Here is a 13288-nt window from a genome sequence, read left to right as displayed (position 1 = left end):
TAAGAAAATTTGTCTTCACTATATATATATCCTATATATATATATATATACTTATTTATTTAAGATTTTATTTATTTGAGAGATCATGTGCATGAGTGGTGGAGGGGTAAAGGGACAAGCAGACTCCCTGCTGAGTGAGGAGCCCAATGTGGGACTCAGTCCTATGACCTGAGCCCCAAAGGCAGATGTTTAACCAACTGAGCCATGCAGGTGCCCTTTTAGCATAAATTATCTTAAAAGATATTTTTCTTGTGGGTGCCTGTGTGGTGTACTCAGTTGACTATCTGACTCTTGGTTTTGGCTCAGGTCATGATCCCAAGGTCCTGGGATGGAGTCCAGGTCAGATTGCACTCTGGGGAGTCTGCTTGAGAATTCTGTCTCTCTCTCGCCCTCTGCCCATCCCCCTGCTCACACATACTCTTTTTTTCTATAAAACAAATAAATAAATCTAAAAAAACATTACTAAAAATGCTGTTTTTCTTGTTCCTGAGTTGGTTTTCTCCTCTCTTGTCTGCCTCATCTCCATTATGTAAGTGGACTTATTGTTGTGTACACCTTAAATGGTGGTTTTTTCAGAGTTCATTGTTTTTCTTTTACCTGTGTTCTTGTATCTACAGAAGCAATCCTGATTATTCTGAGTCAGACTTCTAGACTTCATAGGTCTCTTGTTATTTCTATGTGTCTGTCTCTTAACTTTTGTAAGTACTCCGTATTTAGAATGACAAAAATGTGTTGTTCGTAGCTTCAAACCAAAAATATGAAAGCTACCATCAACTTTCTATTTTCTTCCTCCCTCATATTCAGTTGATTCCTGGGTTTCATAGGTTTTATTAAATATCTCTTGAATTGGCCTTCTTTTTTTTTTTTTTTTTAAAAGATTATTTATTTATTTATTTATTAGACAGAGAGAGATCACAAGTAGACAGGCAGGCAGAGAGAAAGAGAGGAGGAAACAGGCTCCCTGCTGAGCAGAGAGCCCGATGTGGGACTCGATCCCAGGACCCTGAGATCATGACCTGCGCCGAAGGCAGCGGCTTAACCCACTGAGCCACCCAGGCGCCCATGAATTGGCCTTCTTTCTATCCCATCTTCCTCCCCGCTACCATTTCTCTGAACGATTACAGCAGTCTTCTGCCTGCCTGTCTTTGTTGTGTCTCCACGTATCATTTGTCCATTGCTGCATGACAGATTACTCTCAAGGTTAGCAGCTTGAAATGCTGCACACTTACCCTATCACTATTAGAGGGTCAGGAAGCCTGATGGGCCTGTCTAGCTCAGGGTCTCTCCTGAGCTTGCAGTAAAGCTGAGCAGCGGGTGTCGGCCGAGACTCTGGCAGGGCTGAGTGAGCTTTCCGCTTGCTCACAGGAGTGTTGGCTGGAGTCAGTTCTTCCCTAGCTGCTCAGTTCCTCACCATGTGCGTCCCTCCTTGAAGCAGTTTACATGTGGCAGCGTGCTTGCTCCAGAGCAAGAGAGGGCCTCCCAGCACAGAGCTCAGGGTTTCTGTCATAGTTTTGGTAGTGACAGACAACCACGTGGGTCATTATTACTCAGACAGGTGCTTATACACTGTAGGAGGGAACCATACACGGGTATGAACACCAGGAAACCGGGGTCATCGAGGGCCTTCTTAGAGGCTGTACCTCAGAGTTAGAGGAAATAAATGATGTAGGGTTTAGAAAGAATTCTTGAAAAACTCCAGTTTATGGCATAGAGCTTACATTGAAAATGAAAGTCAACTAAAGAAGAGATCTTTGAAATACAGGGTGAAGGGGTAAAACAGAAGACCAAATCAGTGATTTGAAAAATAAAACCAGAGTTCTCCCTAGATGTAGAGCAAAAACAAGGTATGGGAGATAAAATAGAAATAAAGGGATAGGGAAGGTAGATCTAGAATTGGGTAAACAGGTACCAGAAGGAGAGAACAGAAATAGCAGAGGAGAGGATATGGTCCAAAAATAAGAGGTGGAAACTCCCCAGTGGAAACTCGTTCCTTCTCACTCATCTCCTCAAGTCTTAATATTGAAAGTGCTAGAAAACATGCTGAGATATGTCCTTAGGGAGTTTCAGAATTCAAAGGATAAAGAAAATACCCTAGTTTTCTTGCAGTGAAGAAAAACAGTTCACTCTCAAAACAAAGCAGACTGTCTTCAGCACTTTTCGTTGGCCAAATTGGATGTAGGAGGTTGATGGAACATTTTCTTAAATATTTGAAGGGAAGTTATCCCAATCCTAGTATTCTCCAGTTAAGTTTGTAATCCAGTTTAAGACAACATAAGCATATTTTCAGATAGGTAAGGATTTAGAGGATCTGAGGATCCTATTACCAACATTGGTCATTAAGAAATTGAGTGTTGTTAAAAAAAAAAAAAAAAAAGAAAAGAAAAAAAAAGAAATTGAGTGTTGTTAAGCTTGACGGAAGGAGGTGCTCCGAAGCTAGAATCCTGACCTTAAGATGAACGTAAGCAGAAAATGGTCTGTTGGGATAAGAAAGTGGAAACCAAACATTGTAGCTGATAAAAATTGTTCCACATGGGGCGCCTGGGTGGCTCAGTGGGTTAAGCCTCTGCCTTCGGCTCAGGTCATGATCCCAGGGTCCTGGGATCGAGCCCCGCATCGGGCTCTCTGCTCAGCGGGAAGCCTGCTTCCTCCTCTCTCTCTCTGCCTGCCTCTCTGCCTACTGCCTACTTGTGATCTCTCTCTCTGTCAAATAAATAGATAAAATCTTTAAAAAAAAAAAAAAATTGTTCCACAGAAACCAGCTATGAAGCAGAAGAACACCAACACAGGGCTCCAAACTGAGTGTGGCGGCCTCATACAACCATTCAGGGTAATTTAAGAAATCTTGAATCAAAAATTCAAAAGCTGAGGAGAGAAACCAACAAAAGTAGGAGGAAATAAAATGAAAATTGACCTCAAAAAACAAATAGGAAAAGTCAATCATGTTAGAAATTAATAATCTCAGTATGTGAAGAAAAAACAGAGATGAATATTTCTTAAAAGGCACCTGGGTGACTCAGTGAGTTAAAGCCTCTGCCTTCGGCTCAGGTCATGATCCCAGAGTCCTGAGATCAAGCCCTACATTGGGCTGTCTGCTCAGCGGGGAGCCTGCTTCCTACTCTCTCTCTCCCTGCCTTTCTGCCTACTTGAGATCTCTGTCAAATAAATAAATTTTAAAAATCTTTTTTAAAAATTGTGCTTTTTCTTTTTTTGAAGTTTTTATTTATTTATTTGACAGAGAGAAACACAGTGAGAGAGGAAACACAAGCAGGGGGAGTGGGAGAAGGAGAAGCAGACCTCCTGTCGAGCAGGGAGCCTGATGTGGGGCTCGATCCCAGGACCCTGGGATCATGACCTGAGCCAAAGGCAGACAGATGCTCAACAACTGAGCCATCCAGGCCTCCAAAATAACCAGCTTTAATAAGTATTAGATAATGTATATGAGGCTTGGGAAAAGCAGGACTGACTGGAATCGGATTCTGATATCTTCAGGATGTTCTCCATCTCATTTTTGTTTCTCTGAGTGTAGCCTGAGTCTCTGTGTTCATACCTTTAGAGCTTCATAATGAGAAGGCAAAGAAAGGGCCTTTACTTGCGCAGTTCTGGTTTGAAAAATCCCAGGGCACAACTCTCTCAGGCCTACACCCTTAACGCAGTCAGTGTGGTCTTGGGGTAATATGATTGGTTTAGCTTGTGTCAGGTACCTACACCTATTAATAGAACATGGAAGTGGGTGTGAGCAAGTAAAAATAGTACAACTCTTTCGACAGGGTTAGATACTCCCCATTTTGTATGTTTCCACCATAACATATCTCCATATGATAGAATATATCATTATTGTCTATTTATTTATGTCTGTTTTCTACATCAGACTATATGTTCTTACATTAGAGCCTGAACACCGGTACTACATTTTTCTTTTTTAAATTTTTAAATTTTTTTTATAAATATATAATGTAGTATTAGCCCTAGGGGTACAGGTCTGTACCCAGGTTTACACACTTCACAATACTCACCATAGCACATACCCTCCCCAATGTCCATAACCCCATCACCCTCTTTCTACACCCCTCCCCCGGCCCCCCTCCGTTTGTTTTGTAACATTAAGAGTCTCTTTTGGTTTGTCTCCCTCCGGATCCCATCTTGTTTCATTTATTCTTTTCCTTTGCCACCCCCCCCCCCCATTGCATCTCCACTTTCTCATATCAGGGAGATCATATGATAGTTGTCTTTCTCTGATTGACTTGTTTTGCTAAGCATAATACCCTCTAGTTCCATCCACGTCATCGCAAATGGCAAGATTTCATTTCTTTTGATGGCTGCATAGTATTCCATTGTGTGTGTGTGTGTGTGTGTGTGTGTGTGTGTATACCACATCTTTATCCATTCATCTGTTGATGGACATCTAGGTTCTTTCCATAATTTGGCTACCGTGGACTTCCATAGTTTGGTTATCGTGGACATTGCTGCTATGAACATTCGGGTGCATGTGCCCCTATGATAAATCATTTGCAGGTATTCCAGCAGTAGACATCATCCCAATAGTGATATGTTGGAACCTTCTACTTAAAATTGGGACTAAGACAAAGAGTCTGTTCTCACACTTCATTTCTTTTTCCCCTAGATTTTGAAATTTGTTGCCATGGTATTATAAGTAGTATGTTTATATTGTATATGTGGATATATCTTGTTGTTTCATCCCTAATCCTACTATTTTTCTTTAATCTGTTCTTTAAGGAGTTGATTCATTTTATTGGTGTTTTCATAGAAGCAAGTTTAAAAAATTACTTTGGTAAGACACATCATATTAAAACTTGTTTGATCCACATAAGCAGGGCTTAGGTATAAAGGAGTTTATAGCCTTTAATCCATATGTTAGAAAAAAGAGTTTCAAAGTCCATGATCTGAGCGCTCATTTCAAGAGATGAGGACAAAGCTAGCTAGCTGGCATATTAAAACTAAGTAAAGTACAAGGAAGGAGAGACAATAGCCAAAACTGATGAAATACAAAATAATTGTACAACAGAGAAAAGGAAAAGGCAAACATGAGTTCTTTGGGAAGAAGAATATTCAATTTATTTTCATTCAAATCCATAATTTGCTTTTTTAATTTTTTTTTTGTAAGTGGGCTCCATGCTGGGTGTAGAGCCCAGTGCAGGGCTTGAACTCAAAACCCTGAGATCAAGACATGTGCTGAGATCAAGAATCAGACACTTACTTAACTGACTTAGTAAATCAGATGCCCCCATAATTTGTTTTTTTATTAATGTCTTCTTTCTGGTTACTTTGAAATTTTTTTCTGGTTTAAGATGAATTCTTAGTTCTTTAACCTTTTTGTTCCAAATGAAAGCATTTAGGGTTATACATATTTTTTCTTAATACTACTTTTATTGTTACACAGGTTTTACAGTATGAGATGTTTTCCTTTCTATTGCCTCTCGATTGTTGGGAAATTGTTTTGTGTTGTTCAACCCATGCATTATCTAGGGACTTAATTTCTAATAATGATCTCTTCTTTGATCACTTATTTATTTATGGATTATGATCAAGAGAAATAGCCTGTAAAAATTTCTTTAAAAATTTTATATGGGGGGACGCCTGGGTGGCTCAGTGGGTTAAACTACTGGTCATGATCCCAGGGTCCTGGGATCAAGTCCCACATCGGGCTCCTTGCTCAGTAGGGAGCCTGCCTCTCTCTCCGCCTCTGCCTGCCTCTGCCTGCTTGCGTGCTTTCTCTGTCTCTCTTTCTGACAAATAAATAAAATCTTTTAAAAAAAATTTTATATGGGTGTATACGCTCTTAGGAGAAAAACTATATTAAAAAAATTTTTTTTAATGTTTTACTTTTTAAAAAGTTTTTATTTATTAGAGAGAGCATGCATGAGCAGGGGCAGCGGGAGAGGTAGAAGCAGACAGACTCCCTGCTGAGCAGGGCACCCAACAAAGACGCAGGACTTGATCCTGGGACCTTGGGATTGTGACCTGAGCAGAAGGCAAACGCTTAATCCCCTGAGCCACCTGGGGGCCTCTACTGATTGTATTTTTAAATTCTTCTTTGTCCTTAATTTTTTTTTTTTTTGTCTAGCTTTTCAGATGGTAAGAGATCTTGGGGCAGACGCTGCTGACTAACACCCATTCCTGGCTTTATGTGCCTTATATTCTTTACGTGCAGCTGCGTATTGTAATATTCACTTCTTCGGCTTCCCTTGCTGTTTTGTCACCATGTGATACAGTTCCAACAAATAGGTTTACAGGAGGGCTTCTGAGATAGGTTTTGCTTTTCAGATGAATTAAACTAATGTGCCTGGCGCAGTCCACGTTTTAGAGGCTAACGTGCTAAAGTGGCAGAGTGGAGAGAGACACATGCTTTTCTCAGTTTATTTCCAGATGCTAGCCGCTTCCTACGTCTAGACTTCTAGTTATTTCAGAAAAATAACATAATAGTTGGAGCCTCTGTTGATTCAATTTCATGTTTTAGCTAAATGTATCCTAACTGATATAAGTGAAGATGTTTTAAGTATTCTGTTGTATTTGTATCAAGTTCTTTCATTCTTAATTATTAATGTAACACAAAAGTAATATAAATAGTTGGATCTATCTTCATAGATAATGCTTTTTATCATTATATAATATTTCTTTTCTCTAGATCTTTTAACCTAAAGTTCCTCCTCGGATGATACTAGTATTGTCATCCTGCTTTAGTTTGGTTTGTGTTTGCTTAGTATCTTTTAAGATACACTGTCCTTTTTCCTTTTTAATTGTACATTACACAAAATGTACCACTTCAACCAGTTCAGTGGCATTTTACAATTTATAGGCATTGAGTACATTCACAGTATAGTGCCAGCATCATCATTATCCATCTTTTGGAATGTCTGCATCGTCCCACACAGAAGATCGAAGCTCTTTGTCTATTCTAGGTACCTCGTATAAGTGGTCCTTTTGATGGACATACTGTCTTTTAATGGGAAAATTTTTCGAGTTCATATTTAATGCTACGACTGATTTTCTTGTTTTATTACTTCTCTAACTTTATCACTTAGTAGATATTCTTGTTTGTTCATTTTTTGTTTTTGTTATTTTTGTTAATCTGAAAGTTCACTTCCATTAGTGGTTATGTTCCTTTTTCTCACTCTGCTTCAGAGGCAAATAGTGTTACTATCACTAAAAAGCAAAATACCTGTTTTTTTATACCAGGGTTACACTTTTCTCTTTTACCTTCTTTGTATCCTTCTTTGTACCCAACCCTTCTCCCAACCCTTCTCTCTATTGCCTTAAAACCTTTGAAGAACCATGGGGCGCCTGGGTGGCTCAGTGGGTTAAGCCTCTGCCTTCGGCTCAGGTCTTGGTCCCGGGGTCCTAGGATCAAGCCCTGCATCAGGCTCTTTGCTCAGCGGGGAGCCTACTTCCCCCTCTCTCTCTCTGCCTGCCTCTCTGCCTGCTTGTGATCTCTGTCTGTTAAATTAAAAAAAAAAAAAAAACAACCTTTGAAAAACCTTTACTTTTTTGCTTTCCCACCCTCCCCCCTTCCTTATTTTTCTAATATAGTTGAGGAGTTAAAAAGAAATTCGCTTACAACATGCCCTTTTTTTAAAAAGCACTTTGGTTGGGGTGACTGGGTGGCTCAGTTGATTTAGCATCTACCTTTGGCTCAGGTCATCGCAGTGTCCTGGGATTGAGCCCCAGCTCAGGCTCCCTGCTCAGTGGGAAGCCTGCCTCTCCTTCTGCCTGCACCCCCCACCCCGCTCCTGCTTGCTTGCTTGCTCCCTCTCATGCTCGCTCTCTCAAATAAATGAAATCTTTTAAAAAAATAAATAAATAAATAAAAGCACTTTGGTCATATATTCGAAGGGAATGTATTTTTAACCATTCAGATTTAATTTCATACATTTATTGCTTGCTATTATTCCTTCCCTTTATATTAAAATGCCATTTGATCATTTGACATAACAGATTAAGTACAGGACTTAGAACTACATGCACCTATTATGGGTAAATACCAGAAGCAATGTTGAGTGAAAAAAATCACTCAAAAAAACTATTATTTGATACAATTTCTTTCTTTCTTTTTTCTTAAGAGAGGGAGGGGGGGTGCCTGGGTGGCTCAGTGGGTTAAGCCTCTGCTTTCGGCTCAGGTCATGATCTCGGGGTCCTGGGATCTGGTCCTGCATCGGGCTCTCTGCTTGGCAGGGAGCCTGCTTCCTCCTCTCTCTCTCTCTGCCTGCCTCTTTGCCTGCCTCTTTGCCTGCTTGTGGTCTCTCTCTGTCAAATAAATAAATAAAATCTTTGAAAAAAAAAAAAGAGAGAGGGAGAGGGGCGCCTGGGTGGCTCAGTGGGTTAAAGCCTCTGCCTTCGGCTCAGGTCATGATCCCAGGGTCCTGGGATCGAGCCCCACATCGGGCTCTCTGCTCAGCGGGGAGCCTGCTTCCCCCTCTCTCTCTGCCTGCCTCTGCCTACTTGTGATCTCTGTCTGTCAAATAAATAAATAAAAATCTTAAAAACATTTTTTTTTTATTTGACAGAGAGCACACTCAGGGGGAATGGCAGGGAGAGGGAGAAGCAAGCTCCCTGCAGAGTGGGGAGCCTGAAGCAGCTTTGATCCCAGGGATCCCAGGACCTTGAGATCATGACCTGAACCTAAGGCAGAGGCTTAACGCACTGAGCCACTGAGGCGCCCACCAGGAGAGAGAGAATCTTAACCAAGCTCCACACTCATCTTAAGAGTCAGACGCTTTCTGAGTGAGCCGCCCATATACCCGTGTTAGATACAATTTCTGTGAAGTTCAGAAATTCTCATAGTCTGTTGTAAAACTTGACAAATAATAACAGGTTCACTCTACTTCTGGGGAGGGTGGCAGAGAGTAGGATCAGGGAGAGGGGCACAGAGGTATGACCAGAGGGTGTTTATTAACCCGTTACCATGGGGTATCACCGTAATCCGTTCCTCAGGTATGTTATTATAAAATGTTTCAAAATGTGTGTGAAGATTGACCAGGAGACTTGACAGGAGACTCGGGTCTTTTGTGCGATGGTGAGTAGCATTGTGTTTTGAATAAGATTGAGTGTAGCGAGGGCATTCTTTCCTGATGTAGCAACACCTCGGAGTACCTGGAGAAATTTTCTCAACCTCCAGGTTGAGTGTGCCAAGTCACTCATGACCGGAACTGCCCCGGGGGGATGGATCCCGCGTTCTTCACCACGCCATGTCCTCTTGTCTTACGGGATTCAAGCCGCCTTTTAACCCTTCTGACATGCATACCTGGCAATACTTGGAGTGTGGCATGGCTTCCAGGGTGGCCCTTCCAGGGTGGCATCAGACTCCTCTGCTGCATGACTTTTGCCCCAAAACCCCCAGTAATAGCATTACCACGTTTTCTTAGAACTGCCTGACGGCCTCACGCTCTTCATACCCGGCTGTCCTTTCTGTTCGGCCCTACGGCGATCAGGCTGGTTTTGTGGGCTTCTCACAGTACACTTCCCATTTCCCCTCACCTCCATTTCCCTCCAATAAATCTCTTGCCTGTCTAATCCCCTCCACTTCTGGTGAGCCCTACACGGACCTGAGTCACTCTGCAAAGTGCCTGCCCCATGGTGAGTGGTCAGTGCCTGTGTGTGTGGGGGGGGTGTTTGTTGTTTGTTCTAAGATTTTATTTATGTGAGAGAGCACATGAGAGGGGAGACGGTCAGAGGGTCAGAGGGAGAAACAGACTCCCCATGCAGCTGGGAGCCCGATGCGGGACTCGATCCCGTGATTCCAGGATCATGACCTGAGCCGAAGGCGGTCGTTTAACCCACTGAGCCACCCAGGCGCCCAGCCTGTGTTTGTTAAAGTGAGAGGCGGTGGTGATGGGGACTCTGGTAGTCGTAGTGGATGCCCATGTCCGAACTAGAGAGACTTTTAGGGGATGGACACAGCAGGACTGTGACTGAATGTGGTGTGTAGGGGGGAAGGGTTAGTGTGCTCCATTTCTTGCTTACCACTCCCCTCTTCACACGCAGAGCACGCCGATTCCCTGCCTGCGGCACGGTGAGCCACAGTTTTGTACTCGTGCTCCTGGTTCTCCATAAAATCTCCTTCCCTCATGCCCTCATACCTTTGCCTGACAAACTCCTGCTTGTTCTTTGAGATGAAGCTCAGAAAACCAGCTCTTTCAGGGAACGCCCCCCTTCCAGCTCTCACCCTTCCTGGGTTCCAGAACCATCTTGTGTTTCTATGCATGGGAGCCGTACACTGAATTACAGGCAGCCTGTTTTTGTGTCATGTTCTTCTAACCTCTGGATTCCTTTAGTCATGAGCTGAGATTGCAGGGGTGTCAGCTGCCCGCTGTGTAGTTGACTCACAGGTCGGTGGGAAGCCATTGGAGCTTTTATACAGAGAGTGAATAGGATGTGATTTGTTTCAGAGCCTCACTTTGGCTACTGTTTGTGGAAAGGTTGGTTTGGAGAAGTGCAGGAGTAAATTTGGAGGAATGGTTTTGTGAGTCCCACCTGCCCTGCTCCTCTGGACGCCAGCTGAGCTGTCCCATGTCCCAGTTCCACCACATACTGGCTTTGTAACTTAGGAATGTTCCTTAACCTTTATTTGCCTCAGTCTCCCCATCTGTAAAATGGTGATAAAAATAGTACTCCCTTCAGAGTTGTGGTGAAGGGAGTTTAAATGAATGTGTTTTAAATGAATTAAAACAGCTTAGAATAGTAACTGGCACATAGTAAGCAATCACATGTTACGTATTGTGTCGTTATTTAGCAAATATTTGTGTTCGCTGCGTACTAGGCAGTGAGCAGAGATACCACTCTTAAGCTGAAAGTTCAATTTAACCAGAGACAAAAGCAAGTTCAAATGAATAATATGCAGACACTGAGTTATAACGATGTCCCTGAGAATCCGGACTTAAACTATTTGGCTGTTGTTACAATGTTACGATTCCAGAGATCTCTTATTTTGATTTCTTAGGCATTTTTTTAATAGCAGGGGTCCCATTAGGTACTGTGTAAGTCACTGGGGAGCATTTTTTTAATAAAAGCATCCTCAATAATAAGACTCTATCCTTTTGTTAGGAGTTCACCCACTCTGTAACTTGATAATTAAGAAATTAGTTTTTGAATATGTTGTATTACTGTTAAATAAATATCTCTACTGTCAACTCCGTAAGTTCAGAGGTTTTTTATCTCAGTTTAGGAGAGCTTTTGTTTTTTTGTTTTGTTTTAAATAAAGGAGATACAGTAGTAGTTCATGTGTAAATATAACAAATAACAAATGTATGGGGGAAGTTAAGAGATTTGCTGTTTAAATGACTGATTCTTTTTAAAGAGAATAGTTTACATATATTGTAAAAATTTAAAATACTGTATAGAAATAAAACAATTTATACTTTACATGAGAAACTAATTTATAGTGGTTAACCGTGGGGTGTGGGATTTAAAGACAGAAGGATGCGTTTATAATTAAAGATAAACAGTAAGCAGAGATTTAAGGAGGAAAACAATGACAAAGAAAGTAAAATAAAAGTAGAAACAAATTTGTGTATCAGATAACAAAGAACTTGTGGTTCTTATGGATGAATTCTCCACTCAGCTGGGTGCAGCATGGTCCGTGGAAACTGTATTCCTACAGAACTTGCTGGGAGTTTTGTCTTTGTTCTTGGTCTAGTGTTCATTTCTGTTTACCTGCTTTATTTTTACAGGGATGTGCATGCGGTCTGTCTCTGGGATGACAAAGGTCCAGCAAAAATTCATCAGGCTTTAAAAGAAGATATTCTTGAGTTTATCAAGCAAGCACAGGCAGTAAGTTCTGTATCTTAGATTAAGTTTAAGATTTAGAGAATATCCTATTTTCTGCTGTAGGACTTCCAGAAATAATTTAAAAATATCACATTGACTTTTGACATTTGCTAATTAAATTTTTTAAAAGTTTATTTATTTAAGCAATCTCTACACCCAACATGGGACTGACTGAGTCACCCAGGTGCCCGTATTTTATTCTTTTTGATGCAGTTGTAAATGGGATTGTTTTTAAAATTTTTATTTTTGATAGTTTAAGTGTATAGAAATGCAACAGATTTTTGTATATTGATTTTGTATCATTCATTTTTACTAAATTCGTTTTTTCTCACAGTTTTTGGGTAAACTCATCATCATTTTCTCTATCTTATGTTATTTGCAAATAATGATGGTTTCACATTTTTTTTTTTAAACTTCTTCCTTTTTGACTTGGATGTCTTTACTTTTTCTTATCTGATTGCTGTTCCAGTACTGTGTTGCATGGAAGTGGTGGGAGTAGCATTCTTGTCCTGTTGCTGATCTTAGACTTTCATTTTAGCTGTGGTTTGTCATATATTGCTTTTATTATGTTGAGGTACATTCCCTTTATCCCACTTTTTAAGAGTTTTTATTGAAAATAGATGTTGCATTTTATCAAATACTCTTTCTGCGTCTATTTGTGATGATCACATGCTTTTTTTACTTTGCTTTGTTGCTGTGGTGTTTCACATGGATTTGCTTGTGGATGTTGAACTAACCAAGCTTGTATCCCTGGAATAAATCCCACTTGCTCATGATATATGGTCTTTCAATGTCTGCTGAGTTGGTTTCCTAATATTTTGTTGAGAAGTTTTGCATCTGTGTTCTTTAGGGATATTGACCTATAATTTTCTTCTTTTGTGCCATCCTTATCTGATTTTGGTATCAGGATAATACTGACTTCTTAAATGAGTTTGGAAGTGTTTGCTCCTCTTCTGTTTTTCGGAAAGGTTTGAGAGGGATTGGTATTACTTCTCTTTAAATGTTTGATAGAATTCACTGTCGTTGCCATTTTGTCCTGGAATATAGTTTGTTGGGAGGTTTTTCATTACTGATTCAATCTCCTTGCTTGTAATTGGTCTGTTCAGGTTTTCTGTTTCTTCATAATTTAGTTCTTAGTAGGAGTATGTTTCATGGAATTTATCTCTTTCTTCTATGTTGTCAAATATGTTGCCAGATAATTGTTTATAGGTGTCTCTTATGAACCTTTGTTGTTGTTGTTGTTGCTGTTGTTGTTTTTGTAGGTTAGGCTCCACACCCAAAGTGGGGCTTGAATTCACAAACCTGAGATCAAGAGTTATATGCTTGGGGTGTCTGGGTGGCTCAGTTGATTAAGCATCTGACTTTGAGTCAGGTCATGATCCCATGGTCCTGGGATTAAGGCCCACATTGCACTCCCTGTTCAGCAGGGAAGTCTGCATCTCCCTCTCCCCCTGCCCCTCCCCTCAACTCATACTCTTTGTTTTCTCTCTCAAATAGATAAAATCTTTAA

At 40.8% G+C, this 13288-nt stretch overlaps 1 protein-coding gene across 1 annotated transcript in view; it reads left to right on the top strand.

Moving 5' to 3' along the window:
* The window catches only part of CUL5 (cullin 5), a 91411-nt gene that overhangs the window by 29210 nt on the left and 48913 nt on the right, over positions 1-13288 (top strand). Inside the window, exon 3 of the mRNA XM_059418139.1 lies at positions 11682-11781. Within this exon, the coding sequence (XP_059274122.1) occupies positions 11682-11781 (100 nt within the window). The remainder of the gene's footprint in view (positions 1-11681; positions 11782-13288) is intronic.

The sequence above is a fragment of the Mustela nigripes genome, chromosome 1 (assembly GCF_022355385.1).
Source record: "Mustela nigripes isolate SB6536 chromosome 1, MUSNIG.SB6536, whole genome shotgun sequence".
In the NCBI taxonomy this organism is placed as follows: Eukaryota; Metazoa; Chordata; class Mammalia; order Carnivora; family Mustelidae; genus Mustela; species Mustela nigripes.
This window is presented reverse-complemented; position numbering and strand designations above follow the sequence as displayed.